Here is a 19,943-nt window from a genome sequence, read left to right on the forward strand (position 1 = left end):
CTGCGCGCACGCGCGGGGGGAGAGGCGGAGCTTAGGGCTCGCTTTGGCGCGAAATTCTATCCTTGGCGGTGGCCGGAGCTCGTGTCGCTGCCGTTGCTGCTGCCGCTGCYGGGGCCGCGCGCGGGGCCGTTGAGGGGCTGTGGTGAGTGGGGGAGGGGTGCRGCGCGGCGGCCCTGCGGCCGCTCCGTGAGGGCGGCCGGACGCCCCAGTCCCCCCTTGTGGGCCGGTCACGGCCCCCACACGCCGCCCAGGAGCGGCTCTGTGAGGCGGCGCCCTCCGCTGCCTCGTCTAAACCGCCCGCTGGGCGCGTGTGTGTGTGGGGGGGGGGGGAGTTGCGCTTTTCTGAGCTTCGTGAGGTGTTCCCAGAGGGAAAGTTCTCCTTCAGAAGCATTTAGGAAAGCTTAAGTGCGGTCGAAATGTTCGGGACAGTCTCATCTGCCTGGTCGCTGGCGGTTGTGGGGCCCGGGCGAAAGATGGCCCGGCGAAGCCTTCAGAGGGGCGCCGGTGTGCTCGGAGCCGCTGTCCTAAATACCGGAAACCTTCGCGTCTTCCTTGGTCCTCCAGCGGCCTCTGGGGGCCTGGCGAAGGCTGGCGTCCGTAAACCCACCGACCCATGCCGGCTTCTTCGTGTGCTCAAAAAGAATTGGTAGCAGATCTAGAAATCTAGCAATTTTGAGGGTTTTTTTTTAAGACTCTACTTTTATTTTTAAATAATATTCAAAACTTGCTTGTTCATTTTTTTTTTCTTTTTTGCTTTTCTATAGGAATCATGAACACTCGACACCAGAGCAAACGAATCTATTCCTGGTATGGGAAACCCATGAGCTCGGACAGAAAACTGAGGACCTTGCAGTACAAGTAAATAACACTTCTTGCTTACTTGGGGAACCACAGACAATAGAGGTTATGTTCTTTGCCTTTCTRGCATCCTTTAGGTTAATGTGATAGTGAGAATTAGAATAAAGCGCAGTGGTTTTGAGCAATGTCTCAGGACCTTGTATGTAYGTAAAAATATCTTGAATTATAAATCATATATTATGTAAACAAAAGAACGCATTTAATTAAATATGTGAATGAGTGTTAGCTGTCTATTTGGCATGTGACTTGTTTTTGTCTACCTCAAATTGGGATAGTTTTTTGGATAGTTGAATTCTCCTGCAGTATAAGCAGGAAATTATGCAGCAAGAGTGTTTGTTTGCTGTTAGAAGGCCTCTATGTTTCTTAGCTGCTTTTGTGATAAATTTCAGATGTGTAGAGCACTTTGGATCCTTTAATGTGAAAAGAAAAAAAGACTTTTAAGTAGATGAGTCTTAAAGTTGTGTGGTAACTTCTAGCTGACTTGTTACTAACTGGYTGGCTGGTTAGCTGTGAGCATATCCCAGATAATGGCCATATGTGTATTATTATTTGTAGAGCTAAAGAATATGAAAGCATTTAAGCAGGAAACTCAGTTTTGGGCTTTGCAAAAGGTGAGGTAAATAGCTGTAAGACTGGCAGCTGATCAGCTTTAATGAACCTTGAATTGTAAAGAATATAAATCYTGTTAATCTACATGCGCATCTCACTCTCTAGGGGAATCCTTATTAAATTAGAAAGAAGTCAAGCAGAAACCTGTATACAGCTTGGTGAGTTTGTTTTAGTAGAAGGGGAGAATGCAGATCGACCTTTTGTGGCACAACTCCTGGATTTATATGAAGATGGTAAGAGTAATAAAAATTTACATCCTTCTATCTGAGAAATCTTAAATGTTTTAAAGATACTTACTTCATGGTGATGTAGTTAGTGTTAACATCGTATTAGTTGCCTAATTTATTAAGAAAATGAAGCTTTGGTAATCACTGCATCTATTCACATGTATCTCAGGTAGTTGAGGCTAATGGCTACTTTCAACTAGGTGTTGGTAAATAAAACAGAGAGCTAAAGACGTTAAATTCTTACAGTGTTAGTTTGTCATCTCTTTAAAAAAAAAGAAAAGAGAAAAGGGATTCTTGAGGAAGACAGTGTGAGCTAACACTTTGTTTAGAGACTAGAGAATCTGTATGGAATAGGAGCATTGCAATTCAGGAGATTGTTGTATTAGATGYGAGGGAATTCATGCTGTAATGAAAGACATGAAACTTCCTTGGAAATAGGATGCTGAACTTTTCCTCTTGTCATTAATCTTTGATAAATTCATTAAAATGAATTAATTAAAAATTGAGGACAAACAACTTAAAGTAGAGATAAACTTGATGTTCAGTTGTAATATATTCCAAAAGTTTCTTTTAACTCTATCTACATTGTATCTGTTTGTAATATTTATTCAAGCTTTCTTTCATTAGTGTAATCATATTATAATAGCAGGATTCCCTGATTTTTTTAAGCAGCGAACAAATGTTTCTCATTTATCTTTAAAATAACTCTGAATTTACAAATAATGTTTTGAAATTTCTCAGTTCTCCTTTTTTGCCCTTGCTTTCAGTTAGTGAGGTCTGAGTAGACTATATATATGCAAATAAGGAACATCATCCTTTGTGATGGTGAACTGGTCTGAAAATACAACTGGTGAATCAGTTGGTCTGTAGGTAGTTAGTGATTGAGATGCTATGCAAGTATTTCATTAATCACCTGCAAGTCAGATATGCTAATTTAGTTTTAAAAATAGAAACTGCAGTCTCTTATACATATTCTTACCTGTGTTCAGGGAGGTTTTCTATACTTGATGGCACAGTTCCATGCAACATTTTCCTTTTTGACTTTCTCAGTCTGGGAGAACGGTTAGACTTTGACTATGTTGAGATTGGGTTCTTCCTAAAATGATGATTCTGAAGATCAGTTTTTATATGTAGACCTATCTGCTTCAAAAGTTGAGTAAGCAAATCTGAACTGTCAAACAGCAGTTCTCCATTAATCCCGGATCTTTCCATTGGTAGTGGTCAGATGTTTTAGAGGAACATCTAAGAAACTTTCTAATGAATAACTGTACACTAGCCATTCACTGGATAAATGTGTTTTTCTAAATTTTTGTTAGTTAAGATTGGCTAATGCTTCAGAATCCCCTTGCATTTTTGCTGAACTAAAATGATTAATAGTGATTTTTGTCGTAACTGACTCGAATTTCTCATTTCTCTTTCTTTCTTTTTTTTTTCCTTGTGCAACATAGAGTTTTTCTCAGTTTTGTCTTGTGGCTGAATAGTCCATGATTAATTAAAAAACAAAAGAAACTATATGAAGTGACAACGTTTCAAATGCAGTAACCATCCCCAGCTTATATCACGCTAGGGTGTATTTTGTGCTCCAGCTGAATCCATCCTTTTATTCTAGAAGAGATGTGAGAAAATTACAGCATCCTCTCAATTCAAAAAATTGTAGGAGTGGATAGGGAAGTTTTCCAGAACTTCCAGCCACCTCTCTGGGTGTTGTTATATTCTGATGGCTGCTTCCACAAGTTACAGGAAATTAGCTTGGCATTTTCATTATGAAAAGTATATAGTTATTTAAACATCACTTACTTCTATGCATATATAAACTGAACTCCCAGAATCCTGGTCTCATGAAATTCCCTCCAAGTTCTGCAGCAGTAATGTACTTGGCTTTAAGTAATTTGTTCCTTAGAACCACCTCTGTTTTGATCAGATTTCAGTCAATTGAGTGAACTGTATGAACTGCTCGATTTTTTTTCTTAAAAAACAAAACAAAAACAAAAAAMCAAGACTTTTCTATCCCCAGTGCATCCGAAGAACTTAAACAGTCTGTGAAATTCCCTAGGATCAAGTACAGCTAAAGAAGCTGCAGTGCCTTCAGCCTCTGCATGTAAATTATTCCAAGTCAGTCCCAGTGAATGCTCTAGTGTTGAGAGGTTACACTGACTGTCCTGGATATCTGTAGTAAGCACTGAATAATGTGGTGGTAATGGTCCCATTTGTTCACCAGAAAACCTATTAATCCTTTTTGCACATGCCATCAAACAGCTTTCAGGCAGTGGTATCACCCGGTCAGTACGGGAGCTATGATGACCTTAAAATGGTACCATTCGTTTTAGCAACAGATAATAATGGAATTGAGACACATACTCTGCCATCTTTAAACATCACTTTTTAAAAATATAATTATGCAGCAATTGATACAAAATTGTCTGCATACTTGCAGTCTTCATATCCTTAGTAAATAATTTTCCATTAGTAATGAGGTGTAACTTTGAATACTTAGCAAGACAGGACTATGATGATTAGAATTGTGTAATATTAGTTATAGTTTATGAATAGTTTTTTAAATACAAGTATTGCGTTGTTGGAGATGTGACCTCAGATCTGAAATCAGTTTCTAGTTTTACCATTGGTTCTGTATGATATAGTTTATATAGTATAGTAATTTTCTTCATTCTRTTTTTCTGTTCTGCCTAAACCAAAAGTTCCTGGGGAAGAACACTGCTTATTGGTATTTATATGTCAGGTGTCTAATGACATATTTCAGCTGAAGTCATTGAGCTTTGCTGAAATAGTGTTAACTAAATGTGATCCAACAAAAACAGATTCTAATGTTCACTGACTTTTTTTTTTGTTACAGGTGCTCAGCAGAAACATGCAATTGTGCAGTGGTTTTCTCATATTACAGAGATACCTCAGAATAAAAGGAAAATGCTTAAAAGAGAGATCTCTCCCAAAGAGGTATTTTTCGATCAAGTTCCTGGATATGACACTGACATTGCTGTGGAGACCATTATTAAAAGTGTCATGGTATGTACTGCAGCCCATCTGTATTTAGAGGAAAGAAGGAACCTCCCCCCCCCCCCCAAACTTGAAAAGCATAACAGAACAGTACAGCTATTTTATTCCCTCCCAAATTAAATACATCATGTCTATTTGACTATTAATGCAGTTGTATAGAATAGTTGGAATTTGTTAATGTTCCTCCATCTCAAAATGAGTTTGGTTGTTGTCAGACAGCCCTAAAATTTAGGGGATTCCTTGGAGGGAAGTGATGGGAGTCTTGTAGTGCGGTAAACTTACGCCAATTTAAATATAGTTTGGAGACATTGCCCTCTATAATGAAGGATTACAAGAGATCCAATAATAAGTTATGTGAMTAGAAAATATTTGAATGCTAAATTAACAGAAAATGCCAAGACAKATGTTTTTTGATATTTTCTCTTTTACAGGTAATACCGCTGTGTCTAGGGGAAGCACTACCTATTACATTAAACAAGGAACAAACTTTCTATGTCAAACAGTCTTGGGATGGGAAATGCTTTAAACCTTTATCCCCTGACACATTCTCTAAACTGAAAGAAGCTAACAAGAAAACAAGTGGTAGCCYAAACTCTTTGACAAAATCCTCACTCTTTCCTTTGGACATCATTTGCTCCCTGAAGAAAGAGACCGAGAGAATTGTGCGCAGTGTGAAAAAAAAGAAAAATGTTGAGATGGAAATAGAATCAAAACATTCTGCTTCCAAGTCCTCCCTGTCTAAGGAGAGACATTCACAAAGAGTAGCTAATGATATGAAAACTCCAAGAGCAAGGAAGAAGTTACAGTTAAGCAGTATGTATATATATACCTGTATAGTTTTGAATGYATGTTTGTGTATGTTTTGTCTCTTCAGTTTGGGTAGTTCAGACACTGGCATAACTCAACATCAGTATTTTAACTACTGATTTTATTAACTACCTGTTTTATTCAGGCTTTGGGGTTAGCCTTTACCTTTTGCAAGCATCAGTTGTCTTATGTCTCCTATTTCAAGCAAGTGTTATGCTTACGTTCCATTGCTGCTGCAAATGTTTTGTTTGCAACAGAAGTCTAAAGTTCTTGTTCACTAAAATGCTACCAGTCAGCCTAATTTGACCTCAGAAGGTCCGATTTTCTTTCTTTAATCTTCTAATACACAATAAAATGTTTATATTGGGCTTGACTAGAGAAGGGCATTTGGCCATACGTGTACTATCAATAACACCACACRTTCAAACTGGTGCTTGGATAGAGTTGTAAGTGATAGAAGGAGATAAACCRAAAAATCAGTCCCTGTATTACTACTTCATGTTTTTAGAGGAAACGCATGCCTTTCAGTGATTCAGTTTTTGTCCTTGTAGTTTAATATGGTTGCCTTTCGTTTAAATTTATAAATTTAAATGACATCTACTGAGCCAGTCATACATGTCATCTAATAGTTAACCAAACCAGACACATTAAAGCCTGACAAAAGTTCGTTCTGCTCTTGATTCCTAGGTCCCACAAAATCTCCCCAAGGCAAACTCTCAGGAAATGATGTTTTAGAACTTTTGGGTGATGACTGTGATGCAATGACAGAACCATCAGCTACTAAACGAAAAGTGAAATTCACTGGAATTTTAGGCTCACCACCAAAAATGTCTTGTAGCAATGACAAGCCAAAGTCAACGCTTGATAGTGAAGAGCATGAGCAGAGACTTAGTGATACSATACGATTATCCCCCTACAATAAGGTCAGAGACTCCAGCAAGGAAGAAAAGAATCTTCATATGAAAGAAGACACTATATGGTAAGGAATAGCATTATGATAATTGTTGTATGAGATTTGTATTTGTATGTGGTTCTCTTAAAGCACATTTATGAAAGAGCTTCTGAAAATTAAATGGGTAAAGTCTCTGTATGTACCAAACTGTTCTCTCTGTTGAAATCATAGAGAGGAAGGGGGATTGCTTAAACAGTTACAAATGAACTATGATGAAGCTCTAGAAAGCATGTTACTTGGAGATGAGTGAATGAGAAGGTGGCATCACAGGAGAAGCTGACTTTAGAAATAGACACAAGCAGCCTGCAGTTTCCTGAGCAGAGGGAAGAGATTGGAATGGGAATGGTAAGATGATATGAAATGGAATTGAAGACACATTGGTTATTATGATTTACATTCCATCAGCACGAATGAAAATGTCCATTTCCTTGCAGGCATAAAAGTTGAGCCTGAAGACTAAGAGGCTTTTTCTCCATCCTTACAAGTGTGATGCAAAGGGGAAATATAAGTAGCTTTTTCTTTCTTTACAGTTTGGTTGGACATCAGAAACCAGGTAGTCAGAACACTGTAGTGACCCCTCGTTCTCACAGAAAATGTGCACAGATGACAAGYGCTCGCATTGCAGAGCAAATCAGGTAACCTTTTCTTCCATTGATTCAGATTGCTAGTAATAACTTGAAGCCTTTGGAGTTTATTTGGATTAATRCTGAAATGCAAATGGCTCCAGAAGCACAGCTTAATTGTAGTGTAAGTGAAAAACGTATTATATTCAGAAATATAAAGCTGACTCAAGGTGTTGATCAGAAAACTAATTTCCTTTTAAGCAGTTGATTTGAATAGCTGTGGACAAGTAACAGCTCAAGTGGAAAATTTGRCCTGTTGATTGTGGTAAATACAGAAAAAGCTGAAAATGTATCAAGTAATCTGTGGTAAGTAGAATTGTATGTAGCTTTAAAAAACTTATTGCCACTTCTTTTACTCATAGCTTATTAAATACACTGGAATCGGACAATGAAGATGACTTTCTGTCTAGCTCGGGCAGCTCTTATTCCAGTAGTGAAGAAGAGAATGAAGTGCTCTGTACTCCAAAGAGGAATTCTAAATCAAGCAGAATATTCAGTACCCCAAAATCTTCAAGGAAATCTTCAGTTCACACTCCTGCTAAGACACCGAAGAAAACCGTAAGATTCCTTGTAACTGACATTTAAAAGAGCTATTTTTGTTATTTCTAAGCCAATTATTTGAATGYTTGATGCATGTGTACCAAAGTTAAGTATCAAAACCCTTTAGCTTTTAATAAAAGATTAACTTGGCTCATATGATCTTCTATATGAGAATTGAGTAGGTGGTTTGAACCACATGTGTGTTGTGAATGAGTGTTGATCAAAAGACTCCAGCCTATGGAAGGAAATTGTTGGATTGGGCTGGAGCTGAACAGTGACTGATGAATGTGCAGTTTATCCTGTTCTGTGGCTATTAAAGCTTTCTCTTACTGGAAGAGGGCAGGGAGAGTAAGATTTGCTASGAGTCAGTGAATCAGTGTATGTTCTGAAATGGTAGCTTTCACGCTGTGAATCCAGGATGGATACTGGTGACCATGTAAAGACTTACTGAATGAAGCAYTGGGGAGCTGCTTTAAGGGAAGAGTTGCTACTGGATTTTTTCTTTTTTTTTTCCTTAACTAGAAGAGCATGCAGTTCTGGTCCTTKCGTATCAAAAAGTATGTTCACACTAGTTCAGAGCAAGGCAAGAGATGTGATCAAATAAATGGATTTGACTCTATATGGGAAACAATAGAGTAGTATATAACTAGTGAACCTGAAAACTAGACAATATGTGATGAAACACAGTAAGTCTATAAATTCATGGGTTTCAGGAGGGCTGATGAGAAGTTTTTCTTTCTCTCCTGGTATAAACTACAAGCTCTTAAATATATGTAGTAGGAATTKGGACCAAAACAAAAAGAGTAGTTAGGCAATTATTCAAAGAGTAATTAAACCTCTGCAGCTCTTGGCCGAGGGATACTGTGGCTGCAGGAAGCTTACATGGTTTACATGAGTATGGGCATAAGYACCCAAGAATGCTTATTTAGTAACCCTCAACAGATCAAACTACATCAGTTTTTCATGAAATTCTCTGAACTGAAAAATGGTTGAAAACTGGAATAGTATRTTCTTGCTGTTATCTAAGCAGCCACTTATGTCCAGAATTTTTATTTTTTTTGTAAACTGCACACTGAGACATATTAGTTCTCTTTTTCTGTACAGCCTTTGCTCAAYGCAGTCTACTATATAACAGGCAGACATGAGACCTACTATGCACTTGGCGGTAGAGCCCTCTTGACTCTTGAAGGCTTGCCAGTGTGCAGGTGATTACCAACACAAAAGGGATGCTCTACAGAGTTCATGGCCACACCAAAGATGCGTGGCCAGCGGTTTTATGCAGTGTCTTGGCCACTGTTGGAGACAGGATTCAAGGCCAGGTGGATCCTTGGCCTGACGCTTTAGGACTGTTGTGTTTTTTTTTTTTTTTTCTTATGACCATAGCCAGGTACATGTTTGGATGATGAAATTCACATATAAATCAGTTTTTAGTTGCCTGCTGCTTTTTAAGAATTGGATTGCTTTTTAAGGCAGCACTTCAGAAGAAAACAAAGAATTTTAAAATTCTTCCATCAGTTAAAAGGTGGGGTTGTCTGTGTCACCATTTCCCCTCCTAATTTCTTTTTCTTCTTAAGGAAGAAAAAACTATAAAGCTTGTTTGCTAGTTATGCTTTGTGAAAACTGTTTCTCTTTTTATCTTGTACTCTGACATTCTCAGGTAGTCTTTGTGCATAAATGATCATCCATATAAGTTTCCAAAACATTAATCTCAATTAGAAATTCATGTATATGGAAAATCTGTTTGCGGTTTTTAACTTTTCTTTGCAGCCTTTACCAGGAACACCCAAGACACCTCGGAATGCAACTCCTGARATTCCCAAACGCAGCCATGCAGCACAGAAACCAGCTAGCATACTAGAAGAAGCCAGACTAAGGTAATGTGTAGTTGACTGAAGGGAGGAARTCATCTTTTTGCTTCAAGTACACAGAGCAGTTGGCTATGCTGAAAGAGAGAAATGTTGTCTTTATTGAATAAATTTTGTAAAGRTTCATGGTATTTTTGGTATCAGAAGATCACTTATAATTTACAGTATGATACTAGAATTACAAATACTAGTAAYATTTACAATACTATTTTTAGAATTTCAAATTACTGTAAACAGTCCATGCTAAGTTTTATGGAATTAGGTATCTGGTTTTATTCTATGCAATATCAGAAAAATAAGGATTCTCTTCTATTAGCTTTAGATTATAAAATGCTATCTGGCCCTTCTTGGTGGTGAAAAGRCTTCATAGTTTTGTTCTAAATCCTGACATAGTGGGGGAAATGCATGCTGAACTGATAGTATTTCTCATTCTAAATTTTAGTTTCCTCCCAGTTACTTGGCTAACGCTTTCCTATGATCAGTCTCCCTTGTTCTGTCCCTCCCCYACCTTGACTTATAAATTTTTTGTGAATAGCAGCAGATAATCTTTATTGCTGAATATTCATACTGTTTGCTTATGAAGGTGGCTGCTCAGCTGTCCTAAAGCTTGAAAGCCTTTATAGAGAAACTAGGCTGTTTGTTTTGGGATGCGTGACATTGGTGCTCAGACTTAAAATACGTAAAAGATTTGAAAACCTTTGCATAACTGTGAAAGGGGGGGTGGGAGGGTTGGCTGTTCTTTCTCAGGAGGCCCTCCAAGCAGAACTGTGAAATTGCAACTCTTGGATCTCCTGTCTCCATTTTAATTATTATTATTACTTTTAATCGAAAGGCTGCATGTTTCTGCTGTCCCTGAATCGCTGCCTTGTCGTGAAGAAGAATTCCAGGATATCTATAATTTTGTGGAAAGCAAACTTATTGATGGTACAGGAGGGTGAGTTTGAGTTTWGAGTTATTCTCATTTAATTGAATTAAGATTCTTAGTTAAATTTTACTGATACCTATTCTCTCCGGAAAGACTTATGCAGTCTTGTACAGATTTGTGTAATGTGATCTCTTCTTGTACAGATTTAATTAGACTGAAATACCTAGTCAATTTTAGGTGTCTGGGGAAAGGTGTGGGGTTTTCTATTTGTTTTAAAAGTAAATTAGCATTTAGAAGGTAAYTTAGATTAATTACTTCAGTAATAACAAAAATCTTGATGATCATCTAATAARTTGCATGTTGAATTTGCAAATAAAGTAATCGAAATATAGGGAATTGCCTGAAGTCACAGAGRGGAGTGGTATTCAAGGTGGTCTCAGAGCCCAGGAATTCCAGCTCCTTGATTTGGGAGGTTTCTTTTGCTCTCTCATGTTGATAAAGTGTCATCTTTTGTAGGTGYATGTACATTTCTGGAGTTCCTGGAACAGGTAAAACTGCAACTGTTCATGAAGTAATTCGATGTCTGCAGCAAGCTGCAGAAAATGATGAGCTACCGTCCTTCCAGTTCATAGAGATCAATGGCATGAAGCTGACTGACCCTCACCAAGCTTATGTGCAGATACTAGAGGTGAGCAAAGCCTCTTCAGTGGCTTTCTTGGTTTTACCTTCTTTTGTGCAGGTACATCCTTAGAAGGTTGCTGAGGTGACAGCTCTGGAAGTTACTGTAGCAACAGAATCATTACTGGAGGGGCTAAGAGGTTAATCAGTCTGTCATCACATAATAATCCTGCTAAAGAGGGACTGTCTCTGTGAATAATACTGTATTCTAAATCCTCATGACAAACTAGTCTGCAGTATCTCATCTGGGGCTGCTGATAGTTTATATGAGTGTGATTTAACCTTCTCAAAACTGCATTAAGATCATCTAGYAGTCTTCAGACTGTAATTGCTTGAGATCTATGTCAGCCTAGGATCACTTTAAGCCAGTGACCTAGCATTGAAATTATGTATTTGCTGAAATATCTAGTCCCTTTTCTTAAACACTTCTGTCTCACTTATTTAAGTTTGACATCTCCTATTTGAGTGGGAAGTGATATATGTTGTTCAAATGTCTCTAGAGTCACATTTGAGGGGTAAATATGCATATTTGCATCCTTCCCTCAAAGCACCATGGATAGTGCTACATGAGGGAATGTGCTATAGCCAGGTCACTCTGTTTCTGTAGCACARTGAAAAGCTCCATGAGAACAATTACCTCCTTTCATAGTAATGGTATTTTAACGCTCCTTGTTTCTGTCCTGTGCAGCATAAATGAATTTAACATTTGTAAATTTGTAAAATAAATCAAGAATAAGTCTTTGGGAGTAAAATCTGTTGTCTCTGTGGGTCTCAGCACTTCAAGCTAGCCCAGTTAGGTATCCTTTATGGGAACATGTTCCCATAAAAACCAGTCATTTCTCTGCTTCTTCCTCTGCTGCTGTTTTAAGTATTCTACGCATGGCTGCTACATTTCTGATTGCTTTGTCCCCCTTGCTGCACATTAGTCTTACACTTTAGTTCTCTCTCTCTCTTTTTTTTTTTTTTTAATAACTCCAAAGCAATATATGGAGTGTATTGCAGCTACCTCACTGTCTTTGGGAAGTTTATAAAGAAGAGAACAGCAACAGCAGGTCCTGGACAGACAAATAGAGACAATGAACAACAAATGACAGATACCTATTTACAGAAAGTGTGCCAATTCCACTGCAAGAATCTGAGTTCTGAGCCATTTTGGATGCTCAGTTCTAGAGCTGTAGAATCAGGATCTCTGAAAATTGCTTTATATGACTGATTCAGACTGTCCTTGAATTAGAAACATGAAACAAGTACAGATTATACATTATTGTCATGCTCAAACTCTAATAATTAGAAATCGGAGATCAGTTCTTAAAAAGGGAAGATATGATTCTGGAGAACAAATACAACCTTCAAATGCAATCTCCATTTTATTTTAAGATTTGAGTCTGAACTTGGCCAAACAACTGATTTTGCATACATACTTTAATTTTGAAATTGTATTCATTAATTTTTGTATGCCTTTGGGGCCTTGTTCTCACCACCACTGTCATAGAAAAGAAACTGGGTGCTTGTTGCTGAGTATTAGAGAGATGCTCAAACAGAATAAGAATTAAATTTCCATGCCTATAGTGGATTAACCTGCGGCATTGCTTAATCCTTGTCCAGTTACTGACCGGTCAAAAGGTGACAGCAACCCATGCTGCAGCACTGTTGGCCAAACTGTTCTCTACCTCTGGACCRAAGAGGAAGACCACAGTGCTGATAGTGGATGAGGTGAGTCAAGGAATTCTTCCTTCTCTTTTTCTCAAATGTTATAAGAAATTAATTTTTAGATGATGGAAAAGGATAAAATGTGCTTAAGTGGTCTATGCTTAGAGTATATCCTGTATGCTCTAACAGGAGCAGATATAGGAGAGAAGACATGCAAGTAGCTGCCCTTGGCCTTATCAGTAAACTGAATGTAAATAGTTAAGTATCCTATTGCTATATTTTTCTCTGTGTTGTTTTTCAGGTGGGTTTCATGTTTTCTTTTGGTTCATGTTGTGTAAAGTTCTAAATACCCGAAATTCAGTTATCTACRGCTTGTTTTTTTGTCTGGAAGCTGCTGCTCTTCCTGTGAGGAAATTCACAATGACGTGCACCGTATTCTACCTCTGAACGCAGCACGCTCAAAGAGTTTCAGTAAATAACAAACACGCATTTACTTTGTGTGTGAGCTGATTCAGGTCCTCACGTGGATGGTCTTTTGATTCTGTTAGACACAGTATTAATATCAGAAGAGTATTTAAAAACTGCAGCTTCATACTGTGGTAAGCACTGTTCAAACATCTAGTGGGGCTGTGCTTTTCAAAGAGATTAGTGCCTTAATTCCAAAAAGGCATTCTGTTAATAAATGAATAAGGAAGACAGAGGCAGCTTTTTCAGGATCACCTAAGAAGTTTTCTGTGGCAGAGCTTGTTCTCTCGAGCCCTGATTGAGCATTGTAAATGCAAGGTGGTCATTTTTCAGGCAACTTATTCTCTTTCTCTCTCCTCAGCTTGATCTTCTGTGGACCCRGAAGCAGAATGTGATGTACAACTTATTTGACTGGCCAACTCAAAAGCATTCCAAGTTAATCATCTTGGCCATTGCTAACACGATGGACTTGCCAGAGAGAATCATGATGAACAGAGTAGCTAGCAGGCTGGTATGTCCTAGCAGCTATGTTGTTATGCTTGGAAATGAGGAGGATAAATTAAATACTGTRTGCTGTCAAAGGCAATCCAGGAGAAAGGGAGGATGGGTTACAGTAGGCATTTGGCAATGCTTTTATAGTTCYCTTTCCTCTCCAGAGGGTGGGTGTTGAACACACAAATCTCAGGAAAGTAGGTGTAGGAGCTAGCTAGCTAATTAGATGTTATGCCATGTAAAAACACTCTTTCTTATAAGGACAAATTAACAAAAAGGATGCAGATGTCCTCTTAAATATATTAAGACTTAGATAATCAAATGCTGTGCCTTATAGTTAAGCTGCTTATTCCAGAGTTCAGAGAAATTCCCTTCTGATTTTTCCCTTCCTCTTTTCTCCTTCCTTCCAGGCCCTTGTCTGCCATTATCAGGTGGTAGATTATTTTCTATGTTGGATACCTTTGGACAGAAAAGTTAGATGCACTCTAAACCTGTTTAATACGTTTTCCTATGTTATTATTTCAACACTGAAAGAGGATTTTTAATTTTTGGCTGCTTGCTAACTTTGCAGGCTACCATGTGAAGTTAGCAATAGAACTGTATACACTTATACAAATGTGCTAAAGGAGAGATTAATGTTTTGTTCTGTGACTGTAGTTGAAAAGGTGCTTAAACAGTTGCAGTCAAAAGATTCTCATATTGGGTGGCTTTGATTTGTTTATAAGTTCTGTAAGAGGAATTTGAATTCTAATGGTAGCAGCTCTTGCTCCTATGGCCTTTCAGCAGGGTGGTCCAGCTACTGGCCTTCACTCAGTCTCAGTTGCATTTATGGATGTGCATGTTTGTTTTACAAGTATGAAGTAGAAGAATAAAGTAACTGATATTAATTGATATCATTCAGAGGGGAAGGATGTGCCTGAGGGTCTGTTCCTACCAGAGAAATTAAAACTGCTAACTAACAAGCTATGCTTGAGCACTTGAGAGTTTCCATTTGGATATAAGAGAAGTGTAGCTTTCGAATCTGTTAATTGGAGAGAATATTTTCTTTAATAGAAATTTAGATATGCCCTTTTGAGTACAGAATTCTGTAACAGAAGTAAAACCATAGTATACTTAGAAGCACTACAAACACTTCTCACTATATTGTATTGTTTACTGTAGGGCCTCACCAGAATGTCCTTTCAGCCTTACACCTACAAACAGTTACAGCAAATTATTTCATCCAGACTGAACAACGTGAAGACATTTGAAGAGGATGCAATTCAGCTAGTTTCCAGAAAGGTAAACACTGTCCAGATATCTCCTCCATACTGCATTAAGTAAAGAATGTGATGGGAGAAAGAGAGGCGCCTTGTACAGGAAGACAGACTGACTTCTGTGTTTACATGTCTGTGTTGGAGACAAAGTGGGGCATTAGTAGTGGATCATGCACTGTGTTTTCTGTAAGATATGCAGGACATTTTTGCAGGAAGCATTCCTAAGCAGTGTCCTTGCATTTTCCACTGGCTTTGAGAAGGCAGCAGTATGTTCCAGGAGCTGGAGGCATGACAGCAAGGTCATGRTGATGTGTAATGATGTCAGCTTTCTCCACTGTGTGGCATAATCTGAAGCATGGGATCATCTTGACAAAGATCAGTATGCCAGTGATAGTGGAAATAGCCACATTCACTTTCTCAAGGTGTTACAGTCTTAGCACAGTAAGTGGTACCTGTTCTGTTTCCAATATATATATATATGCTTTTGGGTATGGTGTTTATACTCTCTATTGTACAAAGTAAAATAAATAATGCATTAGGAAGCAATAGTTTCTCTAATTAAGATGGATGCATTGTTTAATGTCTTATGTTAGCAATTATACATTAAAATAAAGAGACTCTATTAATGTGCTAGAACATCTACAAACCAGTATACTTTTAAAACCATTTTCTACTGAACATAATTGTATATTTATATACATAAATTGCGTAATGTTCACACAGTTATGTCAAAATATAAGCATTTGTTTTGTTAGGAAGGAACTACTTTTTCTAAGAGTAATGGTGATGGTTTTGCGGCCTGGATAATCTATTATGTTCTTGTACTATGTTTTTTTTCTTCCAAYGTATATGATCACAATTACTTGTGATTAGATTTTTTTTTAAAGGGTTTCTCATTCTTGGTTCTAGCTGGGTCGTAGGGCTTCCCACTGTTACAAGCATCTACAGAGAAAACCACGCTAATATTGTATCTAGTGAATGCTCATAGCTTTATTTAAAAATGTAAGCCACAARTGGAGTTCTCCGAAGTACTTAAGTTTCAGATATGTCAGACATCTAAAAATTGTCAAGCACTTTTAAGTTCACCATCTTGGATGTCTATTTGAGAGCTATTTAAAAAAATKTGTGTAGTCCCTTAAAATCTATATTCCATTATGTACGTGCATGGGAAAAACTCAGCTCTACTTTCTACATTAATATAGGTATGGTCTCTTGATAACRTTTTTGAAAACTTTTGGTATTGTACTGAATCTGCTCTCCTTGAATTTCCTGGTATTTTTACTTCCAACTTCTGTGGTTATAGAAGAGGTTGGAGTCCTAAATTTGGAATGACCTGATCTGTAGAGGGTGTTTTGGTCTTTTTTTTTTGGTCAGTAAAATTGTTATCTTAAAATGTGGGATTCTAGTAATGTAGTCCATGGTGGAATTACCTTCTTGATTTTGCTTTTTTTCTTTCTTTTTTTTCTATCRATTCTAGCTAAATTCTTTATTCAACTAGTAGGAAATGTTGTTAAAGACCTCTAATGTTTACTTTCAGGTAGCAGCATTGTCCGGTGATGCAAGACGTTGCCTTGATATCTGCAGAAGGGCCACTGAAATTTGTGAGTTTGCTAGCCAGAAAAATACTTCTGGAATAGTCAGGATGGCCCACATAACAGAAGCCATAGATGAAATGTTTTCATCCCCATACATAAATGCAATCAGGTAAAAACACTGTTTTTTCAGAGGTGTTTCTTCCCTTTGCGTCTTTTTCACTGCTGTTTTCCAAAAATTCTCAGTCTGTCCTTACTGCCTTCCCCCCTCCCCTTAGGAGTGTATGTGATACTTAATTCTTTGTTGAAATATCATACAAAACAAGCCTCACAGCACAGCTAGGAGACAGAAATACAAAATAGGAATTAAAGACAGAGGAAAGACAGAGACATCTTGTATAACTTTTAATAAGTCAKTCCTATATGTTAGTGTCTTTGGTCAGAATAGGAGCAGACTTCTGAAATTACCTGGTCATCCCTGTTTACTGTATGTTGATTTACACTGAACTGCTGTTTCCAAATGCATATATCTGAATTCCTTCCAGATGGAACTAAATCTGGAAGATGCACTTCAGGAGCTCACAGTTGCAGTTGCTACTGGTCATTCAGCATACTGGGCCAGACTAGAGCTATGCTGAAGGAAAAGCCTCAAACCCTTGTGGCGAAAGCCTCAGGTCCTCAGAGGCAACTTGTTTTGTGCTACAGATCTGCTCATATTGTGCAACTCTCCTTGCTCATTTAGGTGCAACAGACCCCTGAGCAGAATGTAATAGAACACCATAACACACTGCAGAACATGTGCAATGTTCTGTATGGGTTCTGCCATTCACAGCCCGGGTTCATAATTATTAAAGGAACTATAGGCTTGTATAGCCCAACACATACATGGTGTTACTGCATCCTTCAATCCTTCAATTCATGAGGATTTACCATATTAAATTCTGTTTTATGTAACTCTTAGYGTAAGTGCTTGTAAGAAACAGGGATCTGCACAATGACCAAACTTTGCAGAATGCTTTAACTGATGAGTTAAGCCTCCAATGATGCATAGGATAAAATGTTGTGTTCAGATATGGTGAAATAGAAGTTGAATGATATGCAGTGTATTGTAGTGCCAGATATGTAGGCTGTAAAATACTGGCTAGTAGAGATACATAAGGAAGGAAGTCTTGCATTTTTTTCCTCTCTCATGTAGAAAAACACTGCATTTCAATTTGTGCATCCCAAGCAATTTTGCTTCCCTTCCAAACTTCTAAGGATTCACAGATTCTAAACTTGGTATACTGATTTCTGTTTTGTTTTTTCCTTTGATATTCAGGAGYGCCTCACTACATGAGCAAATCTTTCTGAAAGCAATTTTAGCAGAATTTCGCAGGGCAGGTGTTGAGGAARCAACAGTGCAACAGGTAAGTTAGTGTTTCGCTGTGCTTCAAAGAAAAAAAAACAAAACTTTGTCATTCCAATAACTATCAGGCAAAAGTGCAAACATTTCAGCTTTCTTAWTTCTTACGATTTGATCTAAGATAATATAGTAACAAGGTAAATTTGGATATGGCTGTCCAGGCCAGGTGTAAAGCCTARCTTATGCCACCACCTGTTCTTGTATGGGACTAAATGCTTAGAATGGGAAGCACCTGCTGTTGTGTTAATGTTACCAGTGTTACAGACTACAACATGAATTTTTTTTTGGCCTGCATCTGAAAATGTTGCATCCCTCTGTGTAACTTGCTTCAAAACAGAAGAAATAAGAGGTAGCCTGTGAATACTAGGTGATATGGTTCAAATAGGAAGCCCGAAAGTTAATTCCAACTTCTGTTTTGCTATCTTTCTCAACAGAGGCAGATATATCAATAATAGCTTCAATCTWTTTTTTGAGTAGACTTTGTTAAATAGCGATCACCAGCATGTAGTCCCTGTATGAAATCCATTTCATGGATTCCACAGTACAGAAGCTAACTGTTAATATTTACCTAATAAAAATGTTTAGGACTATAATTTGCTAGTTTTACTGTTYCTGTAGGCTTGCTAGTAAGCATTCTAGTCACACTTTCTGTTATTAGCTCCTGAAGATCTATACCAGTTTGATTGCATAGATTCTGGGTGATCAGTGCTTAAACATCAAGAAATATTTTGTTAAACTGCTAGGTTACTTTTTCCCTCCCCGTAAAAAATGTAGCTTTCCTCTGACACCAAAAGGGGTTTCTTTCCAGAGATTTAGAAAAGCAGGGTTTACTAGCCTGCATCATTWGTGACAAGTGCTTTCTTCTTGTCACAGTTTCTTCTGTGCTTAAAGGTGAATTATGTGCCTTTTTCAGCTGTGATCTTCCCTGTTTCTAGTCAGWATGATTCATACTAACTTGTCACTGGGGCTGCCTATCATTTCAGAGTGGATTAATATGTAGTTTTATGCCAGCTCTTGATCTGCTGGATTGGCTTTATTCCACACAGTTCAGGGGAGAGGAGGTTTAGTAACAGATTTTAAAATAAATAAATAAATAAAAATAAGTTAACCTAGCTTGCTGATTGTTTTGCTTTCTTTGATTGTATGACAAAGGGAACTTTAGGTTAGAATTATTATTTCATTGACAAAGTCCTAATATCCTTTGTTAAAACACTAGCATCCATGCCTTTCTTAAAGGACTGTAACTAGTTTTTCCTCCCCTCCCACAGAAGGAGGGAAAGGGAACTAAACACTTCCATTTTTCCTCTTGACCCATAACATTGTAGCAGGAGGTAAAACTGAGTTGTGTGTGTGTGTGTGTGTGTGTATATAATATATATACACATTTTATTTATTTATTTTCTCTCTTCCCCTAGGTATATCATCAACATGTAGCGTTGTGTAGAATTGAAGGTTTGCAGAGTCCTACAGTATCAGAAATTATGGCAGTTTGCTCAAGGCTTGGTGCCTGCAGGCTCTTGCTGSTGGAATCCAGTATTAAGTATCTTCACATGCGGGTGCGACTAAATATCAGCCAGGATGATGTCATGTATGCACTCAAGGATTAATAAGGCAATAATATTTTATGTTTATATATGTATAAATATTTTAAATATTGTCTATTTTTAATTGTTTTTAAATGATAAAATGGAAATAGTGRAATGTTGTATTTTCCCTAAACATTATGTTTAAATGTTTGATGTAGCAAAGCACTTTTTGTATAATAAAGAACTTGCTTCAGGGCATTTTAAATATTTGAAACAGTATTTTAAGAAATGTTTAGGTTATAGTTAACATGTCTTYTTTCAAATAAGATGTGTGAACTGAAGTTACTTGCATTAAATACTGACTAGTACTAAAAATCGTCAAGACTAGCAATGTCTTTGTGGCATTGCACTTACGTAGCTTTCTCTTGTTGACTTTTGTTGAATATAAAAGAYGTGATTAAAGCTTGCTCAAACCTCTATTAGTCATCTAATAAAGCAGAACTTTCACTTAGCAAGAAAGGCTGAGGGGGAAGGAGATTCTTTGCTACCAGCAAAGGAAAAATGCCAGCATAAAGCTGATTACG

The 19,943-nt window shown here is 37.6% G+C and overlaps 1 protein-coding gene across 1 annotated transcript; it reads left to right on the forward strand.

The window, feature by feature from the left end:
• Positions 1-35: 35 nt before the first annotated feature.
• Positions 36-19,475, forward strand: ORC1 (origin recognition complex subunit 1). The gene is made up of 17 exons (XM_085308031.1): positions 36-142; positions 765-858; positions 1,573-1,700; positions 4,546-4,715; positions 5,138-5,519; positions 6,201-6,492; positions 6,996-7,100; positions 7,451-7,646; positions 9,396-9,502; positions 10,326-10,427; positions 10,875-11,046; positions 12,642-12,749; positions 13,513-13,662; positions 14,805-14,924; positions 16,437-16,603; positions 17,750-17,837; positions 19,249-19,475. The coding sequence occupies exons 2-17, from the start codon at positions 770-772 to the stop codon at positions 19,438-19,440; spliced, it is 2,568 nt and encodes an 855-aa protein (XP_085164157.1). The 5' UTR covers positions 36-142; positions 765-769; the 3' UTR covers positions 19,441-19,475.
• The last annotated feature ends 468 nt before the right edge of the window (positions 19,476-19,943 follow it).

This window comes from Rhea americana, unplaced genomic scaffold (genome assembly GCF_003343005.1).
Source record: "Rhea americana isolate MKP2758 unplaced genomic scaffold, rheAme1 scaffold_27, whole genome shotgun sequence".
Taxonomy (NCBI): Eukaryota; Metazoa; Chordata; class Aves; order Rheiformes; family Rheidae; genus Rhea; species Rhea americana.